The sequence below is a fragment of the Emys orbicularis genome, chromosome 3, assembly GCF_028017835.1.
Source record: "Emys orbicularis isolate rEmyOrb1 chromosome 3, rEmyOrb1.hap1, whole genome shotgun sequence".
Classification (NCBI taxonomy): Eukaryota; Metazoa; Chordata; order Testudines; family Emydidae; genus Emys; species Emys orbicularis.
In genome coordinates, this window is record NC_088685.1 from 183,021,206 (window position 1) to 183,038,811 (window position 17,606).

General features: G+C 42.4%; 1 protein-coding gene across 2 annotated transcripts in view; it reads right to left on the reverse strand.

The window, feature by feature from the left end:
* SPTBN1 (spectrin beta, non-erythrocytic 1) overlaps nt 1-17,606 on the reverse strand; it is a 152,048-nt gene that overhangs the window by 27,838 nt on the left and 106,604 nt on the right. For both annotated transcript variants that reach the window (XM_065401235.1, XM_065401236.1), the window contains exons 17-25: nt 16,249-16,339; nt 10,720-10,866; nt 8,625-8,888; nt 6,640-6,864; nt 6,364-6,453; nt 5,730-6,008; nt 3,291-3,421; nt 1,114-1,318; nt 349-723 (exon numbers count right to left, since the gene is read on the reverse strand). In XM_065401235.1, coding sequence (XP_065257307.1) covers nt 349-723; nt 1,114-1,318; nt 3,291-3,421; nt 5,730-6,008; nt 6,364-6,453; nt 6,640-6,864; nt 8,625-8,888; nt 10,720-10,866; nt 16,249-16,339 — 1,807 coding nt within the window. The remainder of the gene's footprint in view (nt 1-348; nt 724-1,113; nt 1,319-3,290; nt 3,422-5,729; nt 6,009-6,363; nt 6,454-6,639; nt 6,865-8,624; nt 8,889-10,719; nt 10,867-16,248; nt 16,340-17,606) is intronic.

Below are 17,606 nucleotides of genomic sequence, written 5' to 3' on the forward strand. Positions count from 1 at the left end.
GAGCACAGAAAAAGCTAAAATCTGTGTTTATATATTAGCACTGATATACAAAAAAAACTGGATAGATTTAATATCAGCTCAATGCCTCATTGAAACTGCTTTAATAGGTGTTCTATTTAATGCAAGTTAACCTTTTTTTCTTCCTAATTTATCTTCCAACTGCATATAATTAGAGAAGCAAATTAAAAATACAAGTAGTAAAATAAGCCATGTGATGTTATTCACATAGAAATGTTTTTGAATAGCAATCCACAATCTTGTCTCTCAGCACTTGGTGGCAGATGTCTGATGTCATCCCAGATTCCTAAATCCGGGCACACATTGAAAAGTTGCTTGCGTAATACACACCTGGGTGCCTAAAGCCTGAATATCATGTTCAAATGTTGTGTGCATCCTCTGTAGTGCTTCCACTGTGTTTTGGTCTCTACCAAGTTCCTCGGGCAATTTCTTGTGTTTATCTTGAATACGTCCAAAGATCTCCTTGGCATCATGGTAAAATTTGTGTAGTTCATAAGAGGCTGCTAGAATCTGTGTTCTTGTGTCAATGAGCTCCAAGAGGTCAGCCCATGCCTCATTGAGACCATCCTTCCACTCTGCAATGGTGGCTGCATCAGAGTGTCCAGAATTGATGAGCTCATCTGCCATGTGGTTAACAGAATCAACACGCTCCTGTCCAATGTTTCCAGTGTCTCGGGCAAATTCGCGGAATCGCTCTTGTAACATCTGAAATGTGAACAAACAGCTGTAAGTCAGCAGTGCCCAAGCTATATTTTTTTTACTTATGTCTATCATTTGGGATTGCAAATGTGATGGGTAGCACATGACTTTTTGAAATAAATTTTGTAAGATCACCAGGAATGCTATACTGGAGTGTCTTACATGCAATATAATTCACAAGCAGGAACCTGAAATAGTTTATGACAACTGTAGGAAACCCACAATATATTGCTTATGTTGTAGTGAAGAGCCAAAGAACATGCAAATGACCCAACAGCCTCAAAACTATAGTGCATATCAAATAAGCAAAACCTGCCACTGATTTATATTACCCAGCTAGTGTGTACAATTCCCAGAAAAATCAGATTTGTCTGCAGCTATAGCCAAATAACTTACTGTAACATGTTCATAATCCTGTCCCAGCTCGTGGGATCCTGCCACCACTTCCCTTTCAGCAATCCACTGCTCCAAGTCATCCACCTCACGATTGAGCTGGAATAGCCTGTGTCTCTCATCTAGCTTGCCCCTCCTCTCTTCAGCTAGATCCTTCAGGCCTGCATATAGCTTATCCACCTTGGACTGGCGCATACTGATGCGCTCGCTGAAAAAAAACCCCAAGAAGAACACGGAGTCACCACTGATTTAAAAACAAACAAACAAATATACATCAGGGGTCAAAAAATCTAAGAAGAAAAATCACTGTTAGAATATTTAGCCCCTAGAACACGTCTCTGAAGTGACTAAAACTTTGCCTGTAAACATTCGGACCAGATCCTTAGCTGGCCTAGCGCCATTAAAGTCAATGGAGCGATGCCAATTACACCAGCCAAGGACCTGGTCCACCATGCAAATATAGACCACACCCATTGACTGTGGAAAATGTAAATGTGAACAAAGAACCCCATTTACTGAGGTTAAGATCGCACAATGGACTTGTCCTAGGACTGAGAGAAAGGACCTGGACTATCTCTCCCTTGGTTCTAGCGGTCTGAATTTCCTTCAGCACTGAAAGTTAATGCTAAATTGATGGTCAACAGCACTAACAGGTTTCTTCAGTCTAAGGCTCAATAATCCAAAGGAAACTAATATCGTTCCATTTACCAGATCTCTTGGATTTATTTCCTGTGAGCTGCATAACCTCCTTTAAAGTTGCCTTTCCTCTGCCATATATACGGGTTACTATGTTATTGCAGTATTCAATCAGTTGAGCCATAAGAGCGCTAAACTGACCACTAGTGAGTGCTTTTAAATTATGCAGCACACACCCTTCCAATAGAGATGGAGACTGTCATCTCCCAGACTCTCCCAGCTCCAGCCAGACTAGGGGTAGGTTAAATAAATTTGCCATATAGCCAGCATATTGCCAATGGAGAATTCAGTCCCCGTGGCTATAAATACCATGGTAAAGTTACTTTTTAAAGCTCTCTTAGTGATACGTAGCCTGAAATCAATCTCTGGTAAAGGTCATAACTAAATTGGCTTCTCCTATAGTATGTAACTCTGGATTTAACTATTTTTTTTCTGATAGTGTCCCTTCCATTGAACCATGTGATCTAATAAAGTGGATTTAGCCACTTGGAGCCTCTTTGGAATAGCCTAAGAATCTCCTATTTCCTTCATTCCGAGGGCCATATTTCTTCACGTATTAACCTTCTGTCTTCATGAACAAGGCTTCCCTCCTTCTGAGACAGACCAAACGTGGAGGAGTTGGAAGTTTCCTGTGCCACAGGGTCTATTACAATTACCAAGACACCAGAGTATCCCAGTACTAGCTTTATGAGCATGGTGCTTTTCCATGTGTGTTAAGAGTGAAAAGCTGGATGTGTAAGCATAGATACATTGTATAGTGAGTCAACACAGGAGATGTCCGTGTGTATTTGTAGAAGCAAGCCACGCCCATAAAATGGGAGGCTCTAGCTACGGAGAGGGGATGGCTAGTACAGACAGGAGATGCACTGATTCTGTGCAACCCTCAGCAGTCTCCAGAGACAAGTCTCTGTCATCCTTAGAAAGTAAAGCTGCCCTTCCTCACTAGAAACCCCAAGGTGGGGCGGTAACACCTCCATCAGGGGGCACTTCCCCTGACATTCAAAAGTGAATGGGCTTGGGTGATTCTGACTCACTGGCCCAGTGCTCCCCGCTGATGTGCAATGGGAGGGAAGAAAGAGTATCTGGATACTCCCCCCCTATACAAACAGCATGATTGTATTCCCTTTTTCCACAGGAATGCACATGGAGGTGTTATGGTTAATGCACCAGCCCATGCAATATCCCCAAAGGGTTTAGCAACATGCCCAGTACTAATCAGTAGTTATGTACACCGATCCTGATCAGAGCATCAGCAAACTGCACCTTGCAGCCTAGTGCACTGGTTCTCCCTGTGAAATTCCACCCTGACAAGGATGCACCAAGCCATACCTCTGTTGTCTGGCTAGGACAGAACTTGGCCCCACTTTGGACATATTTTCCTGAGTTACTTACAATTTGTCTTAGTCTTTATCTTTCACGGTGCATCAATGAAGTGATCTAATTGTCAAAGGCAGTTAAAAATCCAACTGTAAAGGAATACTAACCTTTCCGGATGATTGTCTGCAACCAAAGTTCTGCTAGTCTTGGAAAGCTGGTGCACTGTCTCGGCATAGTCTTCTACTGCCTGTTCCAAAATCTGGTGTTTCTTCAACATGGATACTGCACTCTGTTCATCCTGTAACAGGGACAGAACAATACAGTCAGGTCCTCCCCTTTGGAGAAACTCAGCAATGGCAACCTCACCAGGTTGGGTGAAATAAGAGCAATCAACTTGACAGCAGTTTAAAAGATTTACGAAGGACTGCTCTCAAGTGCAACTTGAAGAAAAGTTGTTCTGACTATGGTATATAAATATTAGTTAAATCTATGATAAATGGTGTCCATACACAGTGACAAAACAAGTGAAAGGGTGAATAAATGGACCCCCCTGGGATCCAGAGCAAGATTAAATCAGCTGTGCATCAAGCATGTTGAATTTCCTTGACTGTGAAGAGCTTTGTGCATTTATAGAACACTGGTGATGTGTAGGGCCCATGACAACAGAAAAGATTTTTGACATATCACTGGTCAGGCTTTGCAATTACACCGTTGGTCAAAGATAAGAAATTCTAAGGAGCCTGGAAAAGTAATTTTGATCAAAACTTGCAATATGCAGCTAAAATTAAGTAAAATAAAGCATGGCTGACTATGTAACTTGAAATCACCTATAAGTGTTTCTCCCTTAAACATTCTGGTGGACTGATTGTTTGTGGTTTCATTTTTAAGATTTCTTTTATTTTTTATGCTTGGGAAACAAAGGAAAGCAAAACACTTGTTAGCTGAGCACTGAATGCCCCTGGAATCTGTTACATGGGTGTGAAATGGTTATTTATTGCCCTGGGTCATTTAAAAAAATAATAAAAAACCTATATAGCATACTCCCCCTCCCCTCCCTACTGCAGAGAGGAAGGAATAGATTGTTTTCCCTTATGTGGTCTGATCCTGTTTGGATTTGACTACAATGGGAGCAGCAGCAGGCCTTTAACAGAACGCCCTGGATTCTGAAGTACTGGGCTAGATTCACCAGTACAGATTAGCTGTTTTACACTGCTCCAGTGATGCAAAACAGCTGGAAATTTTGGCTTACGAACATCCATTTGGTTCTGGTGAATCTGGCCCTATATCAGCAAGCAGGAAAATACATGTATGACACACACCAAATGCAAAAACAAGGTTTCTTATAAAGCACTAGTGTTGTGTGTTAGTGGTACAGTTATTGTCTGGTAATGCTGCACTGTTAACATGACCTGGTACTGCAAGACCAGTGTTCCATAGGAAAACAGTAACTTGTGGGTAGCACTATCCAAACAGAGATCTCTTGTGAACTGACTTGGGATCTCATGAGTGAATTTAGTTCATTTATGTCCCCATTGTATTTGTGACATATTAAATTACACAATCAGAGAAACATAGGGCTGAAAGGGACCTTGAGAGGTCACCTAGTCCAGCCACCTGCGCTGTGGCAGGACCAAGTATACCTAGACCGTCCCTGACAGGTGTTTGTATAGCCTATTCTTTAAAATGTCTAATGACGGGACTCCACAACCTCCCTTGGAAGCCTATTCTAAGGCTTAACTATCCTTAGAGTTAAAAAGGATGTCTTAATATCTAAACTAAGTCTCTTTTGCTGCAGATTAAGCCCATTATTTCTTGACTTACCTTCAGTGGACATGGAGAACAATTGATCACCACCCTCTTTATAACAGCCCTTAACATATTTGAAAACTTATCAGTCTTCTTTTCTCAGGACTAAACATGCCCAGTTTTTTAAAAATCTTTCCTCACAGGTCAGGTTTTCTAAACCTTAGATCATTTTTGTTGCTCTTCTCTGGACTCCCTCCAATTTGTCAACATCTTTCTTAAAGTGCGGCACCCAGAACTGGACACAGTAACTCAGCTGAGGCCTCACCTGAGGGGACAATTACACCGCTACCTCGATAGAACGTGACCCGATATAACACGAATTCGGATATAACGCGGTAAAGCAGTGCTCCGGGGGGGTGGGGCTGCGCGCTCCGGCGGATCAAAGAAAGTTCAATATAATGCAGTTTCACCTATAACGCGGTAAGATTTTTTGGCTCCCGAGGACAGCGTTACATCAAGGTAGAGGTGTATCTCCCACATCTGACATCCAACACTCCTGTTAATATATCTCCCCAAAATATTGGGCTTTTTTTCACAATTGCATAACACTGTTGACTCATTCAGTCTGTGATCCACTACAACCCCCAGATCCTTTTCAGCAGTACTACACAAGCCAGTCATTCCTCATTTTGTAGTTGTGCATTTGATTTTTCCTTCCTAAGTGAAGAACTTTGCACTTGTCTTTATTGAATTTAATCTTGTTGATTTCAGACCAATTCTCCAATTTGTCAAGGCCATTTTGAATTCTAATCCTGTCCTCCAAAGTGCTTGCAAACCTGTTTCACTATAAAGCTACTCACCTTGGCTTTCTCTTCTGACATCATATAGAGTTCCTGCTCACTCATCCACGCCTCAGCCTCTGCAGCATCGAAGTAATACTGCTGTGCTTTGTGAGACTCCTCCAGGCGTTTGTGGCGTTTCTCTGTCTCCTCAATTAGGAGATTCCACAGCTGTTGCAAGTCTGCAAGTCTCTGCTGAAGCGCTTCAGCATTAAGGCTGCTGTCTGTAATAATGTTTTGGCTCCTCTCAAAAATGTCATCGATACGAGGCTGATGTCCTTGGATTTCCTTCTGAAGTGTCTACATGGGAAAGCAACATATTAATTAGAAACAGCATCTGAACAAACTGTTACAAAATGAGGATGCCAGGCAGGGCTGTCACCTAAGGCAGAAGGGTAGCAGGCACAGCAATATACACCATAACAGTTTGTGTGGACAAGCTATGGCTGCCTCCTGCATGAGTACACTGCAGGAAAGGGCTCCCTGAGTTCTCTCAGCCTTCAGCACATATGCACTGAAGCATCCATAATTCAGTCCTAAGCATTTACAGCAAACAGACTCATTTCAAGTAGAGCCTCCTCAAACATTTTTCCTGGCAGATACCGGGTACCATTAATTAACAGGGACATAAACAACTCTAACAGCAGCTACTTACCTGATTTTTCTTTATCAGTAGCTGCACAGTCTGGAGGTTATGTCCATGATCTGTAGATGTTGCTATAGGCATCCTCTCTCCAACCCACAGCTGAAAGAGAAATTACAGAAAAGCCCCATGAAACATCTCTGATATTGATGGGAGAGGAGCTGGAGGCTGTGAGAGATGTCTCGGGAAATGCAATAGTCTAATGTGTTAGTGAGAGATTAATTCAGACAAGTCCCCTTGATGGGGCTGAAAATTTTCTAGCATTTGGGGAATGTGATTTGTACTCACAATTTCATCCTCCACATCCCGGTTGAACTGGTGGACCTCTTTGGAGGCCAGCAGATTCGTCTTCCTTTCAGTCAAGGGTTCCAGTAGCTCCAAAAATTTCTTCTGTACAATAAGGCGTTTGCCATCTACCTCATCAGTACTCTTGCCCTCCTGACTCAAAGCCTGGGCCTGGCTTTGCAGCTCCTCTACCTCCTTCTTACGAACATCCATTTGGTTCTCAAGCATCTAAGTAGGGGGAAGTGCCAAGAGAGCTTGAAAAACTGGGCATTTGTATAGATGCAATTTGTAATATTAAAAAAATGTCATTAGCTTCATAATCCTGGGCAAGAACCAAGGAGGAATCACAATAACTAGGAATTCACCATATTTATAATGACTGTGACATGTTTTGCCGCGACAGTATATGAAATAGACTGGATCCATTTCCTGGTAGGGATTGCCAGTGCACGGAAGCAGGATTAAGACCAGATTCACTGCTGAATTGCTGGACTCAGCATCACTGAAGTCAAGGGAGTTGTGCCTGCTTCCAAAAGTAGTGCATTTGGTCCCCAGTTCTTACTCTTTTACTAGTTGCTCACAGCTTAACTCTACTCCAAAACTGTTCAGTGTAACAGCAGATGCAGAGTCACTTTACTCACTGCTGTAATTACTGGGAATCAGGGAGCCACTCACAGGTGGGGGGGGAGGGCAGCCAATTACTGGAGGATTCCCCCCAGGGAAAGAAATTATCAACTGGAGGGGAAGAACTGGGGAGGAAGAGGACAGATTGCACTGAGAGATGTGGGGATGGGGTATCTAATGGCTGCTGCTTTCCCTTAAAAGAAGAATGGACAAACAGGAAGAAAGAAGAGCAAGTTAAATCTTAATCTAAACTGAAAGGGTCCTTTATCTGTTCCTTGGTATGCTTACAACTAGGGTTGCCAACTGTCTAATTGCAAATCCAAACACCCTTGCCCTGCCACCTTCCCCCAAACCCTGTCCTGCCCCTTTCCCGAGACCCTGTCCCCACTCACTCCAACCCCCCTCCCTTCGTCGCTCGCTCTCCTCCACCCTCATCCACTTTCACCAGGCTGGGGCAGGGGGTTGAGGTGCGGGCCCTGGGCTGGGGCCGAGGGGTTCGGCGTGTGGGAGGGGGCTCCAGGCTGAACCTGGGGCAGGGGGTTGGGGTGAAGGAGGGAGCTCGTGGTGCGGACTCTGGAAGGGAGTTTGGGTGCGGAAGGGGGCTCAGGGCTGGGGTGAAGGAGGAAGCTTGTGGTGCGGGCTCTGGGAGGGAGTTTGGGTGCGGGAGGGGGCTCAGGGCTGGGGTGAAGGAGGGAGCTTGTGGTGCGGGCTCTGGGAGGGAGTTTGGGTGCGGGAGGGGGCTCAGGGCTGAGGTGAAGGAGGGGATTCATGGTGAGGACTCTGGGAGGGAGTTTGGGTGTGGGAGGGGGTTCCAACCTGCGGCAGGAGGTTTGGTGTGTGGGCTCTGGGAGGAAGTTTATGTGCAGGAGGGGGCTGGGGCAGAGGTGTGGGAGGGGGTTTAGGGTGCAGGCTCCGGCCGGGCAGCATTTACCTCAGGCGGCTCCCGTAAGTGGCGGCATGTCTGGCAGTGGCTCCTAGGATCACGGGCGGCTCTGCCCCTTCCTGCAAGCACCACCCTCACATCTCCGATAGGACGCGGTTCCCGCTTCCCAGCCAATGGGAGCTGCAGAGTTGGTGCTTGGACAGCGCGCAGACACTCCACTGGCCGCGCCTACTAGGAACCACTGGGACATGCCAGCTGCTTCTGGGAGCGGCGTGGAGCCAGGGCAGGTAGGGAACCTGCCTTAGCCCTGCTGCGCCGCCGGACTTTTAGTGGCCTAAAATCTCTCTGATTGGCTTCAGTAGACTCCGGGAGATCGATCCCAATTCCGGGAGACTCCTGCCCAAACCAGGAGGGTTGGCAACCCTACTTACAATTGCCCTTCCTTCTATTCTATTCTAGACTCGCTGCTCAGTCTGTTTACCTGTTGTTTTTTCAACAGGATGTTGACACTGGTGAGATCTTTTCCATAGTCATCAGACTGTATCTGACTCTCCAAGCTGTTCAGCCATTTATCCAAATCAGCACAACTCTGTGTGAAAAGCTCAGCCTTATTTGCATCAAAGAGTCGCTGAGCCTTGGTTTGGGTAGTAGATTCCAGCTCTTCCCACATTTGATGCAGGCCTGTCAGCTTTTCTTTCACTACGGTTTCAGTCTCTGGTTTCTCTGCAATGAGCTGCATCCCTTCCTGCAAAGCACATAGCAAACATAATGACATTAGGGAAGAGCACTAAAGGTCTGTCAAAATTACATCTCAATTATTCTTTCCAAAACAAAGGCTCCATGGTCCCGCCACTTCCACAAGGAGCAAGGTTCCTGTACCCAAGGTCTGGGAGGACATGGAAGGGTGGAGAGTGCCGGCTGCATACCTTGCTCCCCTCCTTCATTTAGACCTGTGAAAGTCCCTTCTCATTGTGGGTTCTGCGGGGATCCAGATGTGTTTTTGTGGGGGTGGGACGTGCTCACCCACAAACATGTGGGAGAAAGTGGAGCAAGTTATTGAAAAACAAACCTGCCGTAACTTGTGCAGGATCTTCACGATACTGTGGAACATTTGGGGAATAGGGAGACCAAGGGTAATGACGGCAGAGGGAGTACAGTGCAGTATGACTGTGCTATCAAGATGCTGCGGTAGAGGATGGGTGTTGCCAGGCAACTTTGTAGGGGCAAGGAGACTCTATAACTATACCTTGCCCCCACTGGCTCCCTCCCAAAGTCACCGGCTTTACGGTGCTGAACCCCTAGCTTCTTTTGTATGCTAGTTCTCCTTCCAATGGGAACAACATATAGGGAAGCAGGCGCCCTATATTTAAGGAAAACAACAACAGAGTGCTTGGACTTTAAAATATTTCTTCATTTGGAAAGATTTGCTCCAGTTTGAGAGACCTATCCTCTATTTAAAAGTATGCTTATACCCCTAGAACTGGTAATCTCTCTCAATACGGAACAAGCTTTGTAATGGTGACCTCTGTACACAACACTGCACATTTAATACAAAACAAATCACGATAAGAATACAATGTTTTGCAATTGTGGTTCAACATACAACTTTGGTGCAGGTATTTTATCCTTTGTTGCAATCTGACTTTTCCGGGACAGAGGATGGGAACGCACTAGCATCGCTGAAAAGGTACTGCTGTTGGTGAGAGCAGTGTTTCAGTTACACCGATGAAAACTATTACTGTTTGCAAAACACAGAAAAACCACTAATGGGATACAAAGAGTGCCAAACTGGGAAGGAAATGAGCAATTATGCTAACTTACAGTGAACAGAAACCCATTGTCAGAGCTAAAGCTGAGAATTTCTTAATGTTCCAGTGTTCTTTCTTTCAAATAAGAAAGCAGAAAAAATAGTACAGCACATTAAAGCCATTAAAATCACTTGATCTAGCTCAATGGAGATGTTATTTGTTCACAAAACAGGCTGAGCTTTAACTTCTCACATGAGGTTTGTTTTCTGATTAGTATTGTGATTATACTACAAAAAACAGGGACAGTCAGAATAGCACCATGGGGTTATATAGTTATTTTCTTTCCACGATCCACATAGTTACTGTGTACAGTTTATAAATCAAAATGATGATTTTTGTATTTTCCAACCCTGGCATCTGAAAATCAACTTGTGTCTTCCTCCTTACATCATTATAAGTAAGGACGACTTGGCAATTGGACGGAATTGGCAAACTGGCTAGTGCATGCAGTACAAAAACCTGGATATCTTAAACTGACAGAAAATATCAAAAAGATTAGATTGATGAGAAATAGAACAGAATGGATTGGATTACACAGAGGATGAAACAGACTGAGAGATAGCCACAAAGATAAACTGGACACACTTGCTTTTCATAACTGTATTTCGTCAGCAATGATAAAAACTTTTTTGGTCTACATTGAATAGACGACTCAAAGACAATAGGGGTTTCATCTGTTGAGTAAAGAGAAGCCATTTTTACTGTCATTTCTCTGAAGACAACCATGATTTAAAAAGAGAGGAAGTTTATAAAATGTTCTTTATTTACCTTTTCAATTTTCTCCAGCCATTCTTTGTTGGATGCAAGTTCTGCCATAAATGCCTGGTGTTTTAGCCATTTACTGTGCAGATTCCTTGCTTCGTCGTAAGACATATCCTGGGCTGTGAGCATCTTCTCATTGATCCAGAGTGACAGCTGAAAAAATGTGAAAAAGAATATGACTGTTTGACATTTTTTAAACTGTCTGTAGTACGGAATCAGAGGTGGGTAGAAAGTTTGAGGGTATTCAGAAGCAGGGTTTAGGCTGGCCCATTCCAAAGATAGAGGCAAGAAGTTTGGATCAGATCTGGGAGCTGTTTGAAGCCAGGATTCTTGTCTGGGGCAATCTCTATTAAATGTTAACAACATCTACAATATACAAATAACCAACATTTGTATTATACGGTATGGGCCTAATCCAAAGCCTAATGAAGAAACTGGAGAGACTCCCATTGATTCCAATGAGCTTTGGCTCTGGCCCTATGTGTTTAATACTTGCAGTAGATCAAAACACCTCTGTCTCTTTTAGACTGTACTTGATTGACACGTGGGAAAACTGTGGCAGATACACAATTAAATATAACATTGATTAACGCTGATTACCGAACATCCAAATATTGTATAACTCTTATACAGCCTGGCTTTAATTTGGCCCTTAGCTATTGGCTGGCTTGCCTTTTGACAGTGTCAGTAACGAGGCCACGCATTCAATGGTTATGAATACTGAGCTCCCCGAGCCCCTCAAGAAGGGATACTTCTGGGCCAGGGTGGAAATTCACCTTTGTGCTTATCTTAATAATGTGTTTGGCACCTCTATATTATGTTTATTAGCACCATATAGGCACCACACAGAGAGAGACAAAAATACATTTTCAGGGCAGTGTAGGAAAACTTGCATGGCTGCTACCCTTCCTTGCACATACACAGACAGCTCCATCCACCAAAAGACAAATAATTGAGAGGGTGGACCGGAAGATGAATTTTTGGCCCCTTCAAAATGTCCTCCACGGGAGAGCCTCACCATCTTCCCTGCCAGTTTACATTCTCTCACCATGCCCCGTCATGAAAACTCAACATCTCTAACTTTTTAACACAGGGTATTAAAAGTGACTACTCCATCAAATGTGTTATTGGCACTACTACAGAGGCCATCCCTCAGTGAAGTGATAAAGGGCCCAACCCCCCCCATCTCCATTGAAGTCAACTACAAAGCTCCCACTGAGTTCAATGGGAGCCGGGTCAGGCACAAGCATTCTAGTTATTGGTAACATTGACAGTACGTTTCCTCTATTTCTCTGTAGGCAGAAGTCTGACCCACATGCCACCAACACAGTCTTAAGATTCTCTCAGAAATGTTCTACTTAGAACCCTGACCCTATATTGGGATACTGTAGTGTGGACCCCTCATCTGTGTGAAGTTCCACTGACGTCAATGTGACTTTACACAAGTGCAGAGATCTACGTTGGTAAATCTGCATTGAATCAGAAGTTCTATCCCTAGACGTATATCAAAGCAGCGTTTTACAAAGAAGTTTTTGTTGGAACTTCACATTATGTCCATGTCACTCTCATTATATGAATACACACACACGCACGTGCACACACAATATTCATTTACATTGTACTAAATTAGATCTCTTTCTTTGTCTAATTTTCACTAGATTCTTTAATACTCAAGGATTCTTTCTTTCTTTTTTTTAAATGCCGTTTCCAAATATTCATTAAACATACTCCTGCAATTCAAACAAAACCAGAATTCCATTCCCCTTTATATAAATACAGTTCATTCCTTTTTGCTTTGATTGTCCTGAAATATATCAACAATGAGAATGTTCATACCAAAACTGAAGAAACAAGTAAAATTTTAAAAATATCCTTTTGGCCAATAGCAGAGGTAGTGAGAAATAGCAAAAACAATGCTTGCTACTAACACTAAAAAAAAAAAAAATCTTTCCTCTGTTGAAGCTCACATCTGAGTGGTCTCATTCAAACCTGGTTGTTTTTTTTAATTATGAAGAAATGCAGCACAGAACACTTACAAAAGCTCATGAAAAGATGCACATTCTGCATCTTTAGAGGCACCATCCAAGAGGAATATATGTAAACAAAATCTAAGCTTTGATACTAACAAGGCCAATTCTGCAATATGCACCATTCTACAAATAAAACACTATGTGGGCTAGGGTAATGGAACAGATCAGTAAAATTTGCCAGATCACCACTACTCAGTCAGAGTTCTTGGACAACAAACTCCATTTACAATTCATGAACATTTTTAAAAGGTCATTAAAGAGCATGGTTAATCTTTGTAAAAATAGAAAACATATAAACAGAGTCAGAAAAATACTCATCTGATCTTTTTACTGAATCTAACTAAAAAACAATGCCCATCTTAACACAGCTATTATAGGTCTAAGGGGGTTACAGTTCTAATAGGCATATTGGCAGGGAACATATGGACTCTGAAGGTTTAACAGTCAGAGTCCATATTAAGAAATACATTATTATATAGCTCTAAATCAGTAATTGTACACTTAACTTTCCAGAAAAGAGACAGGTGTTATACTCTTGTAATTACAGTGCTTGCCTCCCACTTGTCTGTTTTCTCTCAATGGCAACATTAACCCCATCTGCGGATCCTGAAGTGCTTCACAAAGGAATGAATCGTTATCCCTTCTTTACAGATGGGATAAACTGAGGCACATCAAAGAGAAGTGTCATATAGCCAGTGGTAGTAAGGCATAAAACCCAGATTTCTGACTCCCAGTTCCCTGTTTACCTCTTCTGACTCACAAAGGAGCTCCAAGACAGGATTTTTAGGCATCAGCATTAAAAGCTTGTCTTTGAAACCAGGAGAGACAGGTATTGGTTGCTGCAAGCCAGCATTTTCTGTACTGCTATAGACACAATGATGTTTCAGCAGCAGTTCATTCCCAGAGATACTGCCTTGGAAAAAAAAGATGTATGTATTCTAGTAAGGCTAAATCTTTGTCCTACTGAGATCAATGGGAGTTTTGCCATTGGCTTCAATGAAACCAGGAATTGGTCCTTAATGCCAAAGGGAGCTGGATACTAGATATTCTCCCACTTATTGCACCTGTCTCTCATAACATAGTTTCCACCATTGAATCTTGGGACATGAAATCATTTTCCTTACTCTTCCCAGACACTGTAAATATGCAGATTGCCAAAGCTTATCTGGAAGCGCAAGGTTCATAAACGTCTAAAACTTATGACAAAACCTGCTGGCACTAAATGAACAGGTGGAGCACGTCTGACGTGGAATCCAGCCAAAACCTTCTTTAACTCTGACTTCTCAAGAGAAATCAGACCAGAAAGTGCTGGGACTTCTAAGCATTAACAGTGGAAATTCAGCTTTACAAAATTCTTCAGGGGTAGACTACCTAGGAACGGGGATATAAAGGAAATGAAATGGCAAAATTAAGCTTTCAAGGTACAAAATTCAGGAATTCTACCATTATCTACTAGGATTTCACTGGTGTCATACTTTAATTTCATTCATTCAGTAGATTTATTTGATACATCCATGTTTATGAATGGGAGAGAGAGACATAAAGAATGATGCCCAGTTATTAACAACGTAGCAGTATACCTGGCTGCTAAAGAAAACCTGTCCACTCCCTATGGGCTGGAGAAAAGATATGTCTTTAGTTCTTATAACTGAGCTGTCCCTATGAGCAGTATCCTGTTTTCTTCCGGTGCGCCACTGAGTCATGGAAAGGAAGAACTGTGTGTCATGGGCTGGACTCAGCACAGTGCCACAGCTATATTGGGTGACTAATCATGAGACTGATAGTACTGTGAAAGGAACTGACCATTCAAAAAACTTTCTTAGGTTACTGTTGACAGTGATGAAAAGGGATACATCCGTAACGGGCAGTATGCAGGGAAGAAAAGGGATCAACTGGGGACATTGGAAGATAGAAGCAGATGACTGGGGATCAAATCAGGTCTCCTAACCCATTCTTAGCCCCAAGTTGGGAACAACATGAAGCAGCATCACTTCAGGGGCAGCTCTGGGAGGCAGTGTATTTCAGGAAGACACAAAGCCTCCAGGAGCACTAGAGAGCGTGGGGTGAGGGGTGTACATGCTGAACTATCCCTTCATTGTGTTCACCTCTCTGTCCCTGACAAACTCCATTAGCTGATGAAGGGAGTGCAGGGTGGGGGTGAGGAATAGCTCTGTCTCCTCTCCACCCCTTCAGGATGGCTTGTGCACTAGGGGAGCTAAGACGTGATCATTGTGCTCCAGAGAGCCCAGAGCTTGCAGCTGCGAATGGCTCCTTGCACTCCTTCACTACTCACATTCTAACAGGCTGAACTAGACCTAAAGAGAGATCTTGTATTGAAACTAATGTAAAATCTAAATTCCTGTTGGCCAGGTGTAGGTTTAGAATCTGGAGAGCACATCAACATTCACACAAAGGCCAAAGTCCAGAGAACCAGATGGATCTTTGTTATTATTAGTACTCTGTAGGAGGGAAGAACAAACTGCCAATACCAGCAGAATTTTTATTAATTTGTAATATTTTTATGAATGGGGTAATACTATTTGGGCCAAAATTCATGGCTATACAAGAAAATGCCACTCAGCTGTGGACTTGCATGAATGCAACTGCACTGCCTTCAGTAAACATCATTTGTTCAGGTTATGAATGATATTTTGTATGTTTCTCCTATGGAATGAGCAATTATTTCCAACTATTGTACAACACCATCTTTGTGGCTTGTGTCCTGCATTATGTGGTTGAGAGGTATGGCTGATAAACTGAAATTTAAAATTTAAAACAGCTATTTCCCAACCACCTCATTGAGGGTCTCAGGTTTGCACAGCTAATTTTAATATGTGTTGTTAGCGATGCATGAAATAACCTGATAATCACTGGACTAATTCCACATGTTAAGAGAAAGATTATTTCCAATTTTAAATATTGCCTGCAGTGCAAAAGGCACATGTCCAACGATAGGAGATCTGGACAGAAATGTTTTAAGAAATGCTGTAATGCTTTCCAATAAAAAAAAACAAACCATCAGATAAACACCACATTAGAAACTATCCAATTTATTCCTACTCAGCCCATGTTTATTGCCTTGTGTTCCTTTTACTAATGTCGTGTAGAAGCCATGTGGATAAGTAATATTTCAGGACACACAATGCACAGGTGAAACAATTCTTAATACAGAAACCCAGTGCTAATCCCTTCCAGATTCCATGACTAAATTTAACCATAGCTTCAAGTTTGTGCTTCTTTAAGCAACCTTTTTTCCTCTCTTTAACTTAATATGATTGAGAGGAAACTGAGACCATGAATATGATGGAGCCCCCAATAATAACAGAGCAGAAACCATTTGTTTCACTCTTAGATGTCGGGATCATTTAATACATATCGGATGTGCACTGAAGACCTGATCCTGTGAGATTCTGAGAGCCCTCAGCTCCCACTGAATGCAAGTTGAGATGCTCATAATGCTGCAGGTTGAGGTTTTTAAAGATTATAGCCAAGTGACACAACCTACCTCCTGGCAGTCCTGAAGAAACTTTTGAAGATCTCTGTTGTCTTTCAACCTCATCAGAAGCTCACTGGCTGCCTCACGATTCTTCCTATGTCTATTTAAAAAACAAAAACAACACTTACATAGGCCCTTTTAAATAAAACTATGATTTTATCATTTTTTGCAGCCTTTATGGAATATCTATTATGAATGTGCGTGTGCTGGCAGCCTCACTTTATTGCCTTTCAAATGGAAGACATTATTAAGGCTCGTTACCGAATGTGCTTATTTAAGTTTCCTATGCATTTTGTGACCTACTCTGGATTAGTTTTGAGACACAAGGCCAAGTTCTGTAGTCAGTCAGATTTTATGGTTGTCACGGAGTACAGAATTTGGCCTACTAGTTTTAAGACCACATGAAAGTTAAGACTTTGACAAAAACCTTAAAAAGTCTTGATTAAATCACATATTACTTAACTAATTCAAAGCATACACATGCTCTAAGGAGCTTTAATGTATTTTTCACTACGACGCAGCACCATTAGACCTGTTCCTACTGAACCATGCTGCAGTGGTTTCCATAATCCTCAAAATGCTGTGTTTAAGAACCAATTTATGTGTGGCCACACCTATATATTCTTGCAAACAGAAGCTTTAGATTTCCAGAAACATTATTTATTTGAGAAAAAAGTTTAAGATCAAACTTGGTTTAGAAGAAAAGACGGTTTCTCAGGAAACTCCATTTCCCCCCTCATAACTGCATTTGCCCACGGCAGGATTGGGTTGACTTCCTCTGGGTTGGGGTAGAGGTCTGAAAGACTTTGGTAGATAATCTGGCCATGAATAAGGTTCTCAGAGAAAGACCCTATTCTCAGCCACACACAACTGCTTGTTTACAAATGGCCACATAAGCTTTTGAATTAATTCCCAAGACATTTCAGACAAGAGTTTGGGTCTCACAGCACTTCAGTTGGGTTTGTTTTCTGAGACCTTTCTTTTCCCCCCTCTCTTTTGAGAAGGAGATGGGTTAAATGGGAATGATATCTATTAAATCTGACAGGCAGAAGTTGAGAGAATATGTTAGTTATGTATTGTGTAGTTGTTCATGTTTTACTGTATAAGCTCCTAGGGTGACAGGATAGGCACACATTTTTAAGAAGTCAAAACAAAAAGAAAAACAGGAAATGAATTTGCAGGGTGATCCCACTAGATAAAAGTGACCTGTTGCCAATAGTGAAATAAATTATAAAAAATTAAAAAGAGAATTTACAAGGTATTAACTTGAACCAAGTTAAATGTGCAGAGATTTTAGGGCAGGGGAATCTGGGGTTAAACAAAACAAAAGAGTGACAGAGCCACTAACGTCAGGGCCTTTGAGGGGA